Source organism: Pleurodeles waltl, chromosome 3_1 (genome assembly GCF_031143425.1).
Source record: "Pleurodeles waltl isolate 20211129_DDA chromosome 3_1, aPleWal1.hap1.20221129, whole genome shotgun sequence".
NCBI lineage: Eukaryota > Metazoa > Chordata > Amphibia > Caudata > Salamandridae > Pleurodeles > Pleurodeles waltl.
The window spans coordinates 1452330956-1452351551 of NC_090440.1; the positions used below are offsets into that span (position 1 = coordinate 1452330956).

At 45.9% G+C, this 20596-nt stretch overlaps 1 protein-coding gene across 1 annotated transcript in view; it reads left to right on the forward strand.

Annotated features, from left to right (window-relative positions):
• SORL1 (sortilin related receptor 1) overlaps nucleotides 1-20596 on the forward strand; it is a 669532-nt gene that overhangs the window by 280852 nt on the left and 368084 nt on the right. Inside the window, exon 26 of the mRNA XM_069225024.1 lies at nucleotides 20264-20389. Within this exon, the coding sequence (XP_069081125.1) occupies nucleotides 20264-20389 (126 nt within the window). The remainder of the gene's footprint in view (nucleotides 1-20263; nucleotides 20390-20596) is intronic.

Here is a 20596-nt window from a genome sequence, read left to right on the forward strand (position 1 = left end):
AGCAAGCAAGAAAACCCACTACTAGACAGTGCTATGCTAACAAATGGAAACTATTTGTTTATTACTGTCAATCTAAACAGATTGCCCCTCTTGCAGCATCAATACAAGATATTATATGCTATTTACTTCATTTTCAAAAATCAAATTTAGCATTCTCTTCCATAAAAATACATCTTACTGCAATTTCAGCATATTTACAAAATATACAGCACAGATCTTTATTTAGAGTTCCTGTTATTAAAGCCTTCATGGAAGGCTTAAAATGCATCATTCCACCCAGGACATCTCCAGTTCCTTCTTGGAATCTAAACATAGTGCTTATGTGACTTATGGGCCCACCATTTGAACCTATGCACTCATGCAATTCTTAACATGGAAGGTTGCTTCCCTAGTCGCAATTACATCGTTGCGAAGAGTCAGTGAGATTCAAGCTTTCACAATTGAAGAACCATTCATACAAGTACACAAACATAAAGTTGTACTACGAACTAACCCCAAATTTCTTCCAAAAGTAGTATCACCTTTTCATTTCATTCAAGCAGTGGAACTACCGTCTTCTTCCCACAGCCAGATTCTGTGGCAGAAAGAGCTCTACATACATTAGACATTAAAAGAACACTAATGTACTATATAGATAGAACAAAACCATTCAGAAAAACTAAACAGCTGTTTGTAGCCTTTCAAAAACCTCATACAGGTAACCCCATTTCAAAACAAGGATTAGCAAGATGGATAGTAAGATGCATCAAAACATGCTATGTTAAAGCCAAAAGGCAACTCTTAGTTACTCCTAAAGCACATTCCACAAGGTAGAAAGGTGCTACAATAGCTTTTTTAGGAAATATACCAATGGCTGAAATATGCAAAGCAGCTACATACATTCACTAAACACTATTGTGTAGATGTTTTAGCAACACAGCAAGCCACAGTAGGGCAAGCTGTACTCAGAACATTATTTCAAACAACTTCAACTCCTACAGGCTAACCACTGCTTTTATGGGAGGACCGACTGCTTTGTAGTCTATGCACAGCATGTGTATCTACAGCTACACATGCCATCGAACGGAAAATGTCACTTACCCAGTGTACATCTGTTCATGGCATGTTCCATATATATATATATATATATATATATATTCATTAGCATTGACATCTCTTTTCTTTATACTCTATCACTCCTACCTTACCCTCTGCAGGAAAACAATCTAACATGGAGTCGATGCCCATGCACAATGGAACTGAAGAGGAGTCACCACTCAATCACGTGACTCGAAAACACTTCTTCGAAGAAAAACAACTTGTAACACTCTGAGCCCAACTCTAGATGGCAGAAGTATATATTTTCTTACATATAATGCATTGCCACATACACTGGGACAGCTGTGGTCTACACATCCAACCGAGCCAGATACCTCGGGCATGTTGTGGCTGTTACTGACTCTTGGTCTGGGAAGAAAAGCAGTTACAGCACTATATGCCGCAGTGCTAGCTCAACATTTACCCATACTCTGTGCTACTCAAAAAAAGTGGGAAAGATGTGTTGGCAGCCCACTGGCAAACACTAGTCAGCAGCCTTGTAGCCAGTAAAACAAGTGTCTTGAAATGCCAGATTAAAATATACAAAAATGTCATTACCTCCAGACAACATATTTTACCTCAAAGTGCATGGCACACGTTTGTAGGTGCCAACTCTAGCTGCCCGCGATGCCAATGTGGAGGAAGCAGGTTTTTACCGCATGGTGTGGAAATGCCCTACGATTGAGTACATCTGGAAGGCAGCACTATATGATCTTGAGGAGATCATCAAAAAGTCGCTGGAACTAGATCACATAGGAGATCTCCCAGGTATAGTGCCCATGTCTAAACGGACCAAAATGTACCTACGTTCAAAGTTCTGACACTGCTTTTACTTAACCAACGAATATCCATGTTATGGAGCTAACCCCCATGTCCACATATGTGCAAACATAGCTGAGAGATTTGAGACGGTGGGAGGATGAAGAAGGTGACACCTTGACATGCTTACAAACAACTAAAAGGGGATGATCAGAGGGAGGTTTATGGGACACATACTTATAGGCCCTGGAGGCAAAGTCTGAAGATGCCAATCGCCTGGGACATCTGGCAGGTTATGTGACAGATCACTTACAATGGTCCTTCCAAAGCAGGGTAGAAAACAACATGGGGTTGCCTTGAACAGAGTAGTGCGGCATAAGACCACCATTGGATACTTGATTATAGACCTATGCACATATGGCGAAGGTTATTGGGACCAAAGGCGGCAGACAGGTTACACATGGGAGTGCACACGGGGTAGGGCAGTACACGACCTTAGGTGATTTTTCTATTTTATGTGGTTTATCCACACTTAGAATCAGACGGAATGTGTTACACAATGGTTATCAGTGAGGACTTGACGGGGAGGAGGTGGGTCCCCTCTTATGTGAATCATGATTAATAAATAGGTTGTGCTGTTGAATGATTAAGAATAGTGTGTAGAGAATCACCAAACTAGTTGAGGATACCTATTTGTTACCCATTCAGCAGCGAATGGGAGTAATGTGGGGTGTGCCTTATCAGGCAGCAATGTATGCTGGGCTATAAATGGGTGCCTTTGACTGTTCATGTCGTAAAACCTGATGGAAATTGGTATATTGCACTGAGTAATGGAAACGATTATGTAATGTGAATAAATAACAATTAAAACAAGCATTTGCAAAGCAATAGGTCTCACATTTGCTTGAGTTAGAACTATTGGCGTTGAAAATGCATATCTGGACTTTTCTTGCCACATAAATTGGTCAACTGTGCAGCATAATTTTGTCCTCTCTGCTTCATAATTCCAGTGGCCCTGCATATAACTAAAGCACTTCCATTTATCTTCTTCCTCTATCTGCAGTAAAAAAAAATGAATATATTGCTTTTGTTATTCCTATTTATATTATTATTATTATTTCCGTTTTGGTCGTGGTCCTATTGCCCTAGGACAACCAGACGTTGAGTAGAGTGCAAAAATTTTCATTTCCGAGTGCGGCGAATATTGTAGCATCTTGACTTTAATGCTTAGAACAGCCCCTAGAGGGCACCACAAGGTAGACTTGTGAAATGCAAAATGAAATTTAAGTTACTGACTTTCTGCTGTTATTCCGGTAGACGGTCAAGTTAAACAGCCCATGTTGTTTTCCCCCCTAACAACCCCATGGGATAAGAAAAAAACACCTTGGTGATACTTTTTTAAGATAACAATCCATTTTGGAATGGTAAATTAAAAGAAAATCTAGCAGCGTCCGTTGACAGGCATGGTGAGGCATGTGCTCTCCTACGTAATTGTGCAGCTCCCGTTTTTTCTTTCTTTCACTCTAGCCATACTGCTCAGAATCGGGGATGCTTTTCTTTATACTCTATCACTCCTACCTTACCCTCTGTGAGAAAACAATCTAACATGGAGTCGATGCCCATGCGCAATGGAACCAAAGAGCAGTCACCACTCAATCCTGTGACTTGAAAACACTTCTTCGAAGAAAAACAACTTGTAACACTTTGAGCCCAAAACTAGATGGCAGAAGTATATGCACATCATGTGAGCCTGCAGCAGGACATGCCACGAACAGATGTACACTGGGTAAGTGACATTTTCTACTCGGATAACCTGCAGTGTACAGAGCATGCCCTGAATATATAGGTCGCCCGATATCATTATGCTGGCCTCTGCCTACGATGTCTTATCGTGCACTTTGGAAACCATCTTAACTACATCGGAATGTCTGTGGCATATGGAAACATGCTTCCTCTCAGGTGAACATAGCATTGCCAGCACTATTTAGCTATTTTCGCCAATTTGTGGGAGGACATCTGATAGTGCCCCAGCCAGCGCCGATCTAGGAAGAGCTATCCCTTCAGCCATTTTCTGATTGAGCTTTTTTTCAACGTTTTGTCTGAGCTTTTTTGAGGTTTACCTCCTGATGTGGCAGGATGTCATCTAGGAAGGCTGGTTTCAAGCCCTGTGGCGCCTGTCTCTGGCCAGTGTCTGAGATGGACCTGCACTTTATATACCTGTGGTTCACCAAAGTGATGGTGGTGGTTGCAGCTCAGCTGCTGAGAGCAGGGGTGTCAGTCTTCCCCTATCTCGATTACTAGCTGTTGAAGGGAAGCTCACATTAGTGATAGATGTGTCACTCATGGAATGGGGCGGCATCTGGGAGAGGTGAAGATCAGAGGACTGTTCTCAGGCGGAATCCGGATTCCACATAAGTCTTCTGGAGTTGTGGGTGACTTGACTGGAATTGAAGGTCTTCCTACCTTCCATCAAGGGGAGGCTGGTGCAGGTGTTCATGGACCACACCACCGCCATGTGATGCTGCAACATGTAGGGCGAGGTGAAGATGTGGCCCCTATGTCTCGAGGCCCTGCGTCTCTGAATATGGCTGGAACATCAGGGTGTTTCTCTGGTGGTTCAACACCTGGCGGGTTCTCTGAACCCCAGGGCAGATGAACTCAGCCGCAGACACTTAGCGTATCATGATTGACTTCTCTGTCCAGAGGTGGCGCAAGGTCTCTTTCAGAGATGGGGAGAGCCTTGGTTAGATCAGTTTGCCCCAGCTGAGAATGCGCAATGACAGCATCTTTTTCTGCTGAAGTTTCCAAGGCGGCTCTCGTTTGGTGATGCTTTTCATCTAGAGTGGGGCTCAGGCCTCCTGTATACTTTTGTGCCAATACCAGTCCTATCCAGAGTTTTGGAGAAGATCAGGAAGGACCGGGCCCAAGTCATCCTTGTGGCACTGGATTGGGTATGGGGAATCAGGTATCCCAAGCTATAGAGCATGGCAGTCGATCTTCCAAGCAGCCTGTCCCTTCAGGAGGATCTTCTGTCGCAGCTAAAGCGGAGGATTCTCCATCCAAACCTATCCATTCTCTGCCTTCTTGCATGGAGATTGAGCAACGGCAGTAAAGTCTCTGATGTTTTCTTGGCAGCCAGGTGTTCCTCTACCAAGACGGTACATGCCTGCAGTTGGAAGAAATTTGTGGCTTGATGGTCCAACAGAAATGTTGATTCCCTTTCTGCCCCCCTTTCTCAGGTTCTTCCATTCATTCTGTCTCTTGTCCTGCAGGGCTCTGCTCTGGGCATCCCTATAAGTTATCTTTCTGTTATGTCTGCATTTCTCAGTTTTGCCTGATCAACCCTCTCTTTTCAAATCTCCTCTTGTACATAGATTCTTGAAGGGTTTAGTTCAGCTCCCCCTTCAGCTTTTATCACGCCTCAGTGGGACTTGAATCTAGTGCTTACATTCTTAATGTGCCCTCCCTTTGAGCTGCTTCACAATTGTCACCTGTGGTTACTCACATTTTAAACTGCAATCCTCGTGTCTATAACAACTTGCCGATGTTTAGTGAGCTACAGACCTTATCGTCTAAGCCGCCCTATTCATCCATCCGTCTACCCTGACAAATTGGTGCTTTTCACACAGGCTTCCTTTCTACCAAAAGTGGTTTTGTTTCATATAGGTCAATCCATCACCTTGCCTTTTTTCTACTCTCCCCCTCACACTTCCAAGTATGAGGAGTGTCTCCATTGTCTAGACCCTAAACGAGCATTGTTGTTCTACCTTGATTGCACACAGGAAATCCGGGTCAACTATCAACTCTTTTTGGGGTATGTCAGAGCTAAAAAGGATTGTGCTGTGCAGAAAAGGACCATCACCAGCTGTGCATTAAAATCTGCTAAGCATTGGCGAAGAAGCAACTTACTGAGGGCTTGTGTGCTTATTCCACCAAAGCCATAGCTCAGATCACTGCATTTAATAGACTTCTAGTTGTAGATTCCTTACCCCTAGAATTCCCCCCCGAGGCGTCAGACTGGATCTGGAGATTTTTCTTCAAGCAGTACCCTTGAGCGCCATTAAAGAGCGTCTACTTACTCCACCTCTGATTTGTGGTGTTGTGGTCGCCATGATGACATCGCAGTCCTAAATAGTCACCACCCCGGCGAGCTGACGTCAGTTATTTTTTTTCTGGCACAACCTATGTGCAGATACGGGGAGAAGCACCCTTAGTTGTTTTTTTACTGCTTTCAACCATTTTGTTGACTTTCTTGACTTTTTGGTGCGTTGAGGATGTCACAGAGGACCGGGTTTAAGCCGTGTGACTTCTGTCTCCGAATGATGATGTTGACGGATCCGCAACTTGTGTGTTTGTGGTGTCTGGAGTGTGACCACGACCCGAAGTCATGCTCCGAGTGCCGGGCCATGAACCCGAAGGCTTTGAGGGAGTGGTCCCTGAAGCTCATGGCGGCTCGGCGCTCATCTCTGAGTTGCTCCCAGTCTCACTCGAGAGGCAGGTCTCAAGACCACTCGCAGAGTCATCACTTCTTGTCTTCGTCCCATTCGAAGACCTTGTGACATTCGGGTCACAAAAAGAGGTTGCCAAAGAAGGCCAAACGTCCTTCAACTTCACTCCGTCGTTTGGCCGATGCGCTGTGGGAAGAACGTCGACCCTGTAGGCCTCTGTTGTCGGAGCCTGCTTCTGGGTCATCTCCACGACTCCCTGAGTTTCCGGGAGCCAGAGCAACCCCTGCCCAACCTTGAGAATTGTTTGAGGCCATGCGCCTCATTTTTGGGCAGACCGACCCTCCTGTGATGCCTTTGGCCCCTTGTGGGAGGGTTAGAAGGGGCCCTCAGGTTCTGCGTCTGCGGTTTGGGCTCTCGGGATCCCTTATTGGATCCACGCCGATGCCGGTTCATGCCAACATGACCTGCCCTGGCAAAGATGTTGATGGTTCCGACGTTGGTTGGGCCCACATTCAACGTCAACCCAATACTTATCCCTGAAGAGCCAGGGCGACGTTGCTCGACGCCGGATCCATTTTCGATGGGGGTCTTCTCACCCCAGGATGGATTTTGACCCTTTTTCCATGTGTAAGGGTACATGGAAACTTTCAAGGGGTCGCTTGACTCTCTCGAATACAATCAAGAGTATTTTGAGATGGACTGGGCACAGGAATTGGGCGAGGCTAGTGGTCTGGATACGTCTCCAGATGCTGGCATGCTTTCTCCCACTACCGTGGCTACAGAGGAGGGAGCATCTTAATCTGTGGTAAGAAGGGCGACTCAGGTCCTCAGCCTCACGCTACCTTCTGGTGCGGTCAGGACTAACCACCTGATCGAAGTGTTTCAGCCTGGGGCCTCCACTTAGGAATACCTTTTACCTTTTAATGAAGCCCTCACTGATATCCTATTGGTACCTGGTCCAGAATCAGCACAAGGGGTCCTGTGAATCCTTGGCGACTGGCTGTTGAAGGCGAGCATGCCCCCGACTGTCCTCTCCCACCTTCAGACTACGGCGAGCCTTCTGCATTCCCTGGGGTTCACCATAAATGTGCCGAAGTCACACCTGACTCCCTCTCAGAAGCTCCCTTTCATTGGAGCTGTTCTGGAAGCAGTGCAGTTTTGGGCCTATCCTCCTGAAGGATATTCAGGCTATTATACTGATGTTTCATTCTCTGTCCTGGATTTCGGTGCGAATGGCGGAGGCTGCTGGGCCTCATGGCCTCCTGCACCCTTCTGGTGACACATGCAAGAAGGCATATGTGGGCTCTGCTTTGGGACTTGAAGTTTTAGTGGGCGCAGCATCAGGGGAACCTCTCTGACATTGTCCAGATCTCAGAGGGAACTATGCAAGACCTGCAGTGGTGGATTACGAATTGTGATTGGGTCAACGGCAGAGCCCCATCCCATTCCCAACTAGATCTCACAGTGGTGACACGTGTCATGGGGCGGCCATGTGGGAGAGGCGGAGATCAGAGGACTCTGGTCTCCGGCGGAGTCCGGGCTCCACCTCAATGTTTTGGAGCTCTGGGCATGAGGCTTGCATTGAAAGCATTCCTCTCTCAAATAGAAAGTGGTGCAAATGTTCACGGACATCACCACCGCCATATGGTACTGCAACAAACAGGGCAAGTGGGGTTGTTCACCCTTTGTCAAGAGGCTCTGCACCTCTGGTCGTGGCATCAGGGCAAATCCCTGGTGGATTAACATCTGGCAGGCTCTCAGAATGCCAAAGCAGACAAACTCATCTGTCAATGCATAATCAATCACAAATGTAGTCTCCATCCGGAGGTGGCACAAGGTCTCTTTCAGCAGTGGGGAGATCCTTGGTTAGATCTGTTTGCCTCCGCAAAGAACGTGCAATGTCAGCTGTTTTGCGCACTGGGGTTTCGAAGGCGGCACTCGCTAGGCAACGCTTTTCGCGTCGAGTGGAACTCAGGCCTCCTTTATGCATTACCGTCAGTACCAATTCTGCCCAGAGTTCTGAAGAAGATCAAGAGCGACCGGGCCCAAGTAATCCTTGTGGCTCTGGACTGGGCACGAAGAGTATGGTATGTCGACTTCCTGAGCATGGCCACGGATCCTTAGATAAGACTGCCCCTTCGTGAAGATGGTCTGTTGCAGAAGCAGGGGAAGGTTCTCCACCGAACCTGTCCAGTCTCCGCCTCCTTGATTGGAGATTGAAAGCAGCAGCAGTTGACAGCTTTCTACCTTCCCCCTGAAGTCTGCATTGTTATCTTGGCAGCCAGGCATCCCTCCACCAAAAAGGTGTATACCTGTCGTTGGCACAAATTTGTGGCATGGTATACCAACAAGTGTGTGTATTCCCTTTCTGCACCTCTGTCTGAGGTTCTACTGTTCATCCTCTCTCTTGCCCAGCAAGGCTCTACTTCAGGAACCCTTAAAGGCTACCCGTCTGCCGTTTCGGCCTTTCTCAGACTGCCAGATCAACCTTCCTTGTTCAAGTTTCCCATTGTTGGGAGGTTCCTGAAAGTGCTTACCCATTTGTTTCCACCTACACCGTTCATAATGCGCCAGTAGGAATTGCACCTGGTCCTTACATACTTTGTGTGTCCCTTTTGAGCCACTACATAATTGTAATTTGCGACTCCTCACACTAAAAACTGCTTTCCTCATTCTCATTACCTCTGTTTGCAGAGTGGGTGAGCTTCAAACAGTTTCTTCAAAGCCACCACTTCTATCTGTCCATCCTTATAAAGTGGTGCTTCGTATTAGGGCCTCCTTCCCTTCCTAAGGTTGTCACACCCTTTGCCTACTTTTTTTACATACCTCCACATCTCTCTCATGAACAGGTGAGACTCCACTGTCTGGATCCAAAAAGAGAATTGTAGTTCTACCTCAAACGTACCAAAGATTTTTGGGTGGATGATCAACTCTTTGTAGGATATCTGGGTGCGAATGAAGGTTGGGCGGTGCTGAAGCAGACCATCTTCCGATAGGTAGTCCTCCACATCAAGATGTGCTAGGCTTTGTTGAAAATGCAATCCCCTGAGGGTTTGCATGCTCATTTCACCAGAGCAACTGCTGCTCCCACTGCGTTAGTACGTGGAGTCCTGTCCTGGACATCTGCTAGGCAGCAACGTTGGACGTCTCTGCACACGTTCACAAAGTAGTACTGCCTGGATAGTGAGGTCCATAGAGATGGCTACTTTGGCTGTTCGGTCCTGCAGGACTTTTTTTAGTATGATCTTGGTTCACAGCCCAGCGACGAGGATGGGATTGCTTGGGTATCTATGCTAAGGTAAGGAATCTGCAACTAGAAGTCTCTATCAGATGAACAAGTTACTTACTTAGGTAATTAATTATCTGGTTGAGACATATTCTATATGCAGACTCCTTACCAACCCGCTCATCCTCCCCGCACTGTGAACTGATTTTTAGGAACAGGGATTCCCTTTTCAGGGCCTTTATTCTGGCGCACCATTCTCAGTTCTTTATGGCTCCTTGTAACTGGTGTGGAAGTTCGTGAAAAGAAACTAACTCTAGGGTTGTGCCTATATGCAACCGCAACGTCATCACGGCAGCCACGACAACAGTGATGGACGCGGAGTCGACCAACGCCACCTAACCGCGTGCAAGGGTACTGCTCGAAGAAATATCACCAGATCCAATCTGGCGCATGGGGCAAATTCTAAGGTAAGAAATGTGCTACTAGAATATGTCTCTACCAGATAATTTGTTACTGAAGGTAAGTAACTGGTTTGTTAGCGCACACAAACTTCCAGTCCTGGATATCTGTAAAGCAGCAATGTGGTCCTCCCTGCACACTTTACCAAACACTACTGCATTGACAGGTTCGCTGTGATTAGTATTTTTCCCGTTCAGTCCTACAGGCCTTTTTCCTCTGAAATTGGTCGGCAGACCCACCTCCATGCATGATATTGCTTGGGTATCTATTCAAAGGTAAGGAATCTGCAGCTAGAAGTCTCTCTCAGATGAACAAGAGACTCAACTTTGGTAATGGCTTATCTGGTAGAGTAGACTATATCTACCTGCAGATCCATCACCTGTCCACCCATCCTTCCCGCTCTGCGAATGGATTTCTAGGGACAGGACTGTTTTCCTTTCAGGGCCCTAGTTGTCCACACCAATGGTCAGTATTTTTCATGGCTCCACGCCTCTGTTGTGGAAAATTATGTAAACAAACTGACATCAACGTGCCTGAGTCGAGCCTATATAGGTGCCATGAAAGTCACTTCCGTTGTGGACGATGCATGCTGAGCCAAATTACGCCACTGTAGGAAGCTGGCCTGGTGGGTGGTGGTGACATTTGGTACTTTAATCTTATTCCAGGTCTAGGGTACCTCTATTAGCGAAGTGCATACAGTGTATAGAAGCCAGGCTCTCTAGAGATAGCTGTAGATGAGCAGCCAAGGCTTACCTGGGAGTCATGCAAAGCTTGTGCAATACCCCTGTAGTCACACAGCTCTTACACACATGTAAGAAAACAGTGTTTCAAAAATAAAAGTACTTTATTTTAGTAACACAATTGCCAAAAATACTAGATAGACAGTACCTGAACAGGAGGTAAGTAAACACACTAAATATGTACACTAGTAATCAGAAATAGGCATAAATAGCCATAGAAAACAGTGCAATAACAATAGACATTAGTGACCAAAGGGGGAGCCCATACCATATACTAAAAAAAATGAAAATGGAATGTGAATGTAGGACCCCCACCCAGGTAAGTGGGATCTATAGAGGGGAGCTGGACGAACTAGGAAACCCCAAAGGTAAGTACCACAGTGCCCCTCAGCAACCAGGAAGAAAGGAGTAAATTACTGGATTTTTTCCCAAACTACAAAAAGGACTGAAAATAAGGATAATGCAATGCCCAGACAAGACTGATAGAAACTAACAGTGGATCCTGAAGAAGGAATACCTGAAAAACAAGGGGACCATGTCCAGAACTCAGAAGTGTCAGGTGGTGGCAGGAGCCACTACCCACCTGTCTGTGGTTGCAGGAGTTGGTTGACGGTAGGACGAAGATGGTCAGCAATGCAGCCCTGGAGTTGGTAATGAGTACCTGGAGGATGCAGTCGACGCCCCATGGGGGATGGAAGATTGCAGTCTGTCTTTGGGGTGGAAGAGTCACCAATGCGCCTTGACAAGGCAAGAGTTGCGGTAGATGAAAAGTGGAGCTGACGGGGACCAACAAGGTCCAGGAGGACTCAACCCATGGGGGGGGGGGAGGGAGGGGCCCTCAGCAAGGCAGAGAGTCCACAGAAGAAAAGCCTGCCCCCACTGAAGACCCACTGGAAGAAGTCCCTGGAGTTGCAGAGGAGCCCACACAGCACAACTGAAGAAGGGTCCCACGCTGCAGGAGAAACACACAGAGGGCTGTGCCTCGTAGGGAAGTGCTGGAGGCTGGGGGCTACACGGAGCCTGAAGATCCCATGGAGGAGATGCCAACAAGCCTTGGTAGCTGCAAGAGACGTGGTGTACAGGGGTACTGTCCTGCGAGGGAAGGCAAGGGCTTACCTTCACCAAAGTTGGACAGCTGGCAGAGAGGACCAAGGGGACCACTCCAGACCACCACCCGTGATACAGGATCTATGCAGCTCAGGATGAGAGGAGATCCACGTAGCCGGTCATTGTTGCTCTTGTTGCCTGCAGATGCAGGGGAGTGACTACTTCACTCCAAGGGAGATTTCTTTGTTGTTCTCATGCAGACTGAAGACTTTCCACCCTTAGAGGATGCACAACCAGGGAAATGTTCCAGAAGCTGGAAGGAGCCATGGAAACAATGTTGCAAGCAGAGTCTTTGTCATTGATGCAGATTGCCGGTACCTGGAGGGTCCATTTGCATTTCCAGTGGCCAGAAGTTGAAGCAAACGATGCAGAGAAATACTGCTGGAGTCTTGTTTGTCGAATCTGAGGACCCACCCAAGAGGGAGACCCTAAAATTCCCTGGAAGAGGGATTGGTCACCTATCCAGGTGACCACCTATCAGGAGGGGGCTCTGACATCACCTGCCTGACCTGGCCACTGAGATGCTCCCAAAGGCCTCTGCCCACCTTGGATTCAAGATGGCAGAATCAAAGGAACCTCTGGAGGAGCTCTGGGCACCACCCCTGGGGTGGTGATGGACAGGTGAGTGGTCACTCTCCTTTCCATTGTCCAGGTTTGTGCCAGAACTGGGACTCTAGGTCTCCGAACCAGTGTGGACTGTTTTATGCAAGGAGGGCATCAAATGTGCCCTTCAAGGCATACCAGTGGCTTGGGGAGGCTACCCTTCCCAAGCCATGTAACATCTATTTCCAAAGGAAGATGGTTTTAACACCGCTCTCCCCAAGGAAATCCTTTGTTGTGCCTTCCTGGGCTTGAGCTGATCAAGTAGCAGGAGGTCAGAAACCTGTCTGAGGGGTGGCAGCATCTTGGGCTGCCTGGAAAACCCTAGAAAGCTGGTAGGAGCAATACTGGGGGTCCTCTAAGGAGCCCCCATAATGCATGGAATCAGACTAACAACGGTTTTGGGGTATGATTCCGACATGTTTGATACCAAATATGCCTAGGTTCTGAGTTATAATTATGTAGCTGGACATTAGAAGTGACCTATGTTCAGTACACGCGTAAAATGTTGTCACCACTCTCATGAAGTCCATGAAAATGGAGCTAGAGTTTGTGGGGGCACCTCTGCTCATACAGGGGTGCCCTCACAAACAGGTACCTGCACCCTGCCCTATGAGCTGGGAGGGCCTACCCTAGGGGTGACTTACAGTGACCTGTGGGGTCCGCTATGGACTGCGTCAGTGCGGGGAAGCAGGAGGAAGGCGGAACATAGGATTTCCTGTGGGAGAGGGAGGTAACACCCTCTTCCTTGGAAATAGGTGTTACATGGCTTGGGAGGGGTAGCCTCCCCAAGCCACTGGAATTCTTTGAAGGGCACATTTGGTGCCCTCCTTGCATAAACCAGTTGCACCAGTCCAGTGACCCCTGGTCCTCCTCTGGAACGAAACTGGACAATGAAAGGGGAGTGACCACTCCCCTGTCCATCACCACCCTAGAGGTGTTGCATAGAGCTCCTCCAGGTGGCCACTTGATTCTGCCATCTTGAATCCAAGGTTGAGCAGAGGCAACAATCTGCAACTCCAGCGACTACTCCGCTTTGCAACATTGTGTCTCCAGCTCTTTCTAGCGACTGCAGCATTTCCCCGGCTGTGCATCCTCTGAGGTTGAAGACACTTCCGTCTGCACCAAAAAGTAAGAAGAATCTCCCTTTGAGTGAAGGAGTCACTTTCCTGCATCTGCAGGCACCAACTGCAACGACGACTGGCTGCGTGGATCCTGCATCACAGGTGGTGGTCTGGAGTGGCCCCCTTGGCACTCTCTGCCAGCTGTCCAACTTGGGAGACAGTAAGCCCTTGCCTCTCCTTGCAGGACAGTACCCCTGTGCACAGCGACTCTTGCAGCTACCAAGGCTTGTTTTTTCCTCCTCCAAGGGATCTTCAGGCTTCTTGTAGTCCTGGCCCCCAGCACTTCGTCCTGCCTAGCACAGTCTCCTGTCTGCTGCTCTAGCGACATGGGACTCCTCTTTAGCTGTGCTGAGTGGGCCTCACCCCGACTGCTGTGCCTGCTGCCAATGGGTTGTCTGTGGGGGCTCCCTCCTGTTCCTGTGACTCTCCCGATTGCTCAGGTTCACCCCAGACTCCCCTCGTTGGGTAGAGTACCCTGCGCCTTGCTGGTCCTCCCTTGCAACACTTTATTCTTTTGTTGCATTTGCCAAGGCTTGTTGGTGGTCTTCCTGCTCCACTGACCCTCTCAACCTGATAGCCGACGTGGGACACTGACTGCATCACTTCAGGGACTCCTCTTCAACTCCTGGTCCTGCATCCACACAAGGGTGTGTAGTGGCTCCTGCCACAACCAGACACTCCATCACAGACTGGACTTGGTCTCCTTCCTTTGCAGGTCCTCTTCTGCCAGAATACACCTTTGGGTTCTTCCAGTGTTGTTTGGGTCTTGCACAATCCTTTTCCAAAGTCCTCCTGTTGTGTTTGGGGAAAACCAGGTATTCACCTCTGCTTTCCTGGTTCTTGGGGTCACCTCTTGGGGTTCCTAGTTCCTCCAGCTCTCCGCTACCGATTCCACATCCGTGGGTGGGGACTGTATCTCACATTCCACTCATTTTGTATATGGTTTGGCCCTCCTCTAGGGCCTACACTGTTTTCTAATACTTTGCCAATGCTTATTGCTTTTTATGCTCTTTACTGATTGCTAATGTGTATGTAATAGAGTGTTGTCTTGCCTCCAGTTTGGGGGGGGAGGGGAGGGTGCACGGGCGACTGCCTAATAGTATTCTGGTATTTGTGTTACCATAATAAAGTGCCTTTATTTTTGTAACACTGTGTGGTTCTTTCATGTGTGTTAGTACTGTGTGACTATAGTGGTATTGCATAAGCTTTGTATGTCTCCTAGATAAGTCTTGTCTGCTCAGCCACAGCTACCTCTAGAGAACCCTGACTTCGTAGACACTGCCTACACTTCACTAATAGGGGATACCTGGACCTGGTATAAGGTGATAACACCATAAGTTCTCACTACACACCAGGCCAGCTTCCTACAGTTAGGGACTCCTCTAATGTATGGCACTAATGAGTCAAGCCTCAGCACTTCTGTACCTGACAGGTAATCTCGCAAGCTGTCTGAGTGGTATGCCTTATAGACCTTGTAAAGCCTATTACAATGTTCAGTGAAGGCTAGGTTAATCTCAGGCTGCAATTTAACTATTATATTATGTGCAGTTTTATAGCCCCAATAGATGCCCTGAAGGCCAGTAGCCAAGCTAGCAGAGTTCCTGACTTGTCTCCTGTTGCGTTTTTGCGCATCATTTTCTTGAAAAGTGCTCTTCCTAAGTGTGTCCTGTCATCTTATTGCATTTTATTTAGGCTTTAGTCGGGCAAATGCACCCTACGTACTCTTTGCAGACATATGAGGGCTACCGAAGAATCGGTCAAACCTGGTGTGTAGCCAGTGCACAGTAGAGTGAAAGATGTAGCCTGACTGGGTTCCGATGCATAATCCTTCAGTTGTCCAACAAGTCCCAAGCCTTCCTCCATTCAGAAGTGGGGTGTGGCCTGACTACTTTGGGTTCCCTGGAGTGGATGGTATACATCTAACACCCTGTAATTCAGGTACACAGTTTTAGTTGCTCCCCTATATACTGGGAGCACTTGTGTTTTTTAAGCAATGAGAAGTTTAAGGAGTCCACGAAACCAGAACTATTAGTGAACGGACCGCATATCACCAACAAGGCCAACTGCGCTGTGTCCAGCACTGTCCCCACAACCACTTATCTGCCCTCCGACTATTCCTCATCACAATTGAAGTGCTCCGAGCAAAGCCCCATTACTATACCCCTAGAAAACATAGAATATGTGGGGCCTACTACTTGACACCTCCTTTTCTCTTCAACCTCTGCATTTCCAATGTGTTCATGTGTGTTTCATGTTTATAAGCCAGGTCCACGTCTGCACTTTAGATCAGTGTGTTCTTTATGACTCTTAGCAAGTGTAGCTTTACCCTCCTCATTCTAGATTATTATACTGTAGGAGAGTAGGCACTGTTATTGCCTAACACTCTATACTATATGTTATTCCATCTTTGGATGGCATATAGCAGGCCAGAAATGGTCACCTTGCCCATTTCACATGTGTAGCGAATACACTTACAAGGGGAACAGAAGGCAACATAGTCCTACAATAACAATCCCAGCTACCTCCAATCCTGGGAAGATAGTAAAGGAGTCTGTAGCACTTATGTAATGACCTCAGAGAATCATCGTCTGTGCCCCTAGGTCTGATGATGTCCACTGGTGTGCATGGAAGATGTCTGCTTAGTCTCATGTCTCGAGTTGTTCAGCATCATTGAGAGTTCTCCCCATGCCCTTCATGAGGCAGACACTGGATCATCTTATGACTGTCATCATTATCTGCTTGTTCCAAATCCCAGGCCCCTTTTTTTCGGACATAGTAGCATTGTTGTGCATTTGGGTATAGTGCATCCACTTCCCAGTTCTTTGGCTCTATCAAGGGCCTCCTCTTTGTCTGTGTGCCTACTTATTGATCTCAGTTTCCTGCACTTCCTAGCGCACTGGGTAGTCTAACCGTTGCATGCAACATTTTCCTTTTGTGGGATTTACACTCCAGTTGACTGTAGCTACCACCAAGCTTCCTGAGAAGCTTGAAAGAACAGAGTTTCATCTGTCCTCAAGATCCTGAGCTTAGCTGGATACATCAGGATATATTTGTTAACCAGCTTTCGCTTTCTTCACATTGCAGAGGTGCTTCACAGGTGCAGTAGTTTACATGTGTGGTCAGGATATATATTCTCTCTCGGTTTTCGATTTGTCCAGGACCTTTGGTTCAGACGAGCTGCAAGATAAAATCCCTGTCCCTTTAAATAAAATTGTGTGTTACCACAGCTCATGGCGGGACCCCCAGCGGGAGCGACCATTCAGGTACTCTGTTATCCCTTCCAGTCGAGAAGGTCTTTTTTTGACCTATTAAAACACTGTATAGAATTAAGTGCTGCAGAAACAGTTCCCTGTTGGAACCTTCTCTCGAACAACCCTCCACATGCTCTGCTATGATTTTTAATGTCTGAACCTCGTTCCTCACATACGATAGTTGTGTTTAGAGTTCTTTAACAGTGGGTGGAAATGTGAGTGCTTGTTCTGTGTTTTCTACAGTGCCAACTAGCTTCTTATGATCGTCTCTCAGCAGCCCCTCATCAAATGCCTCCGCCTCTTGCTTCACCTCCTAGGCATTTATGGAGACCTTTGGGACTATTTTGTTCAGATTTACACAAGTGTTTCTCTGGAGTAGAAGCCATATGCATCATGAGGGTCTATCTGTCCAGTAGCTTTTGAGCTTTAGCATACATTTTTTTAGCCCCATCTTCCTGGTCACTTTGCCTTTCACCTCTGTAGTACGAATGTAGGCTCTGCAGGCCCGACCCTCGGTTTGGGTGTCAGTGGTGTTTGGGATAAATCGGGTCACACCACGATCACACAGTAGTGCCACTACACTTGTATCATGCACCAGAGGTTGGCGCTTCCTGTCTCTTGGGTCTCCCCAATCCTTCTCTTCCTTCAAGATCCTAATGCTCCACCCTTAAGTCTGAGAAGACCCTCAGCTAATAACCAAGCTCATGAGATTTCTCTTTAGCTTCAATATAAACTTTATACAATGAGCGGGGTTATTTAATGCAAACAGAGTTGGACTATTTTCATTTGAATTATAACAGAATTTGGTAAAACATTGACGGTATATCAGATTTAAAAAAGGGCCACACATGTTTATTTAAGTTCCGTATTGGAAACTTGTCACTCTCTGTATATCCTTGTGTCTCTGTCTTGGGGACACTTCAGTCTTGGTTTTGTTATTTGTTTTCAAGAAATTTCAATTATGTTTTTACATTCATAAATGCAAAACTTAAAGTCCCACAATTCAACCAGATTGAATGTAGAGGTGGGCAAGCCAATTAAAGCTCAACCTAGGCTTGAGCACGATACCTGCCTCTGGCTCAGTTCGAAGTCCTCTTGGAAAGTAGAGTCCAAAGCGAGCCGAGCTTTCACAGTAGTTGATGTGACCTCACAGCTACAGCTGCTATCCATGTAATATGGAGAAACCGGTTTGAATCCCGGCCTTGACTCTGCATCATGTGAATCCTGGCGAACCTCTTTGTGCTGCAAAAATAAGAAAATGTTTTGCAGTCTGTCTCTTGTGAGAAGCTCTTATCCCCCATTGATTTCAGCAAGCAGTACCCATCAAATGGCTGAATTACAGTGTGAAACTAGAAAATCTGGCATCAAACCCAGCTTCTATGCTTGACCAAATTGTGTGATTCAATGCAAATACTTTAGTTCACAGAATCTCAGTTTTGCTCATTATCACATAGGAGAGCACCTTCAAATACGTGAGTTCAGGATGTGCTGCATAATTTAAATTTCATTGCTGCTTAATTTAGTCAGCCTTGCCACATAATTTGGTTTTATCCACCACATAATTCTAGTGACCTTAACTCCATGGAAAATTTAATGCATACACCTTAAATGAAAAATAAATGCAAGATAAACTATTTGGTGGGAAATGCATCCGGTTTGAAAACTTAGTTGTTTAAATTTTAAAATGATTACTTCAGAAATCTGTATGTATAACTTGTTGGTGCACTGAGGATTAATGACGTGTATATTTATAGATGTATGAGATCCCAGCCCGGGAGAAAAAGCATTGTGAATATGTAGATCAGTTTAAAAAATGTATTACACACAATGTATGATAGTCTGTAAACAGTATAAGATGGGCTGCCACAAAATGTGTGACAAGACTTAGGTGGAAATATACTAAAACTTGTTAATAGGGTTGAATGATAACACTGGTGCAAACCAAGTGCAAAGGTTTGTGATGGGATTTACTTTCCCACACAGATTCTGATTTGCATAGGAAAGTTGCCTAATGTAGCGCAAGGTAGAGCTACATTCTTCTTTGTGGCAAGAGGACATTCCATGGGTTGTACGTGGGCATTTCCATGCAACCACCCACGGTTTGTGATGCAAAGCACTATCTACTGAAAAACGAGACTAGATTTGTTTGCTAAAAATGCAGACTTCGTTGCGGCAGACTTAGTTTGAGAAAACATCTCTTACCTTTTCAAACTTGCATGTGTACTGCACTTTACAGCATATCCACTTAGTGGTAATATTGTTAAAGGGTACCACAATGCTTAACAATATACGTCCACACTTGCATTATTGAAGAATGTAACAAAAAAATTAAGCATACGTGCAAACCTGTACCTGCATGCCTTCCTTCTATTTCACTTCATAGCTATGCAATTGTAGATGTTTATCAGAGCCTGCGGCTCGCTGACCACAGGCACTTAGAGCCATATGTACGAAAGCTTTTTCCCATAGACACAGAATTGGTAAAATCCTTTGATATTTCCGGCCCTTAGTGTCAATGGGAAGCCCCTGAGCCTGTCCCCCCACCTCCAGAAGTTTAGTGTCACTTACTCCCCTGGCAACTGCCTGATGAGCAAGCAGCAGTAGACATTCTCACCACACAACATACTTGCATGACTCCGTGAAATGAAAACTATAACCACAATATTCACATTGTGCACCATGCAACATTTTGACCACTTCAAAGCACCCTTAATACTGAGTAAGAAATAAATGATTATTTCAGTAGCGTTATTTGTGCCACACTTAGTGTTACCCAGATATTGGACTGACTGTGGTTGATGTTTATCCAACAGTTGAATGTAGCATGCTCTAATGTTCGAAGTTCATTAGTAATCAAGCTATGTTGTGTGTGTCGATATAAGCATTTCTGTTGAGGGGACTTCAGTAGCCTGTGATTGTTGGCTGCGTGTGATAGGCATAAGGGGCATCTAATGTTATCTTTGCTATTTCTGGGTGTTTTGCACTATTGGCTTGTAGAGTTCTTACATAGCTCAACTGTACCTTATTGGTGGTGGCAAAGTCTCAGACTATCTACAATTACTGTAAGAAAATGAATGTTATTGAATAAAAATGTGTGTAATAAGAAATTAAACTTGATCTCATTAGTCCATTTTTATGTATTGTTCTTGTTTACTCATACACATTTTTTATTTTATTTTTAAGACATTGTAGCAGCCAGGCATTAAAAAAACTATTCTAGCTTTGATAATGTTTTGTATTTTTCCTACACTTCATCTTGGTTTTCAGGTTGATAGAACATTTCTGTGGCAGGGTGTCTTTCCAGTTAGTCTGTATTTTTAATCAACTACTGTTCCGATGTTCTCAGTGTTAGGGACTAGCTGCCTCGATTCAGTTAATTAAATCGGCTAACATGCTATAACTACTAAGCCAAAGGCTAAATAGTCAGTGATGAGAGTGGCTCTAGAAATAAAAACGGTGTTTTTTCTTTTAGCACACTATCATACATGTGATGAATTTAGCTTCCGTTGCCACGACAACCACTGTATTCCACAAAGATGGGTGTGTGATGGTGACTCAGACTGTCAGGATGGATCAGACGAGGTTCCCACTTTGTGTGGTGAGATACTTTGATAATAATTAAAGTCATAATTTGTTTTTAGTAAAAAGTTAGGTTTTGTTTCTTAATTCATGTATTCCTATCACAGTGTTAACAGTTGCTGCTAGATTTTGACAATTGTTAATACTAATCCGCCTGCAATGGAGTCTTATTTTGAATGTAGCTTATTAGTGTTTTGTGTGCTGGTTTTCAAAATACTTCCTTTAA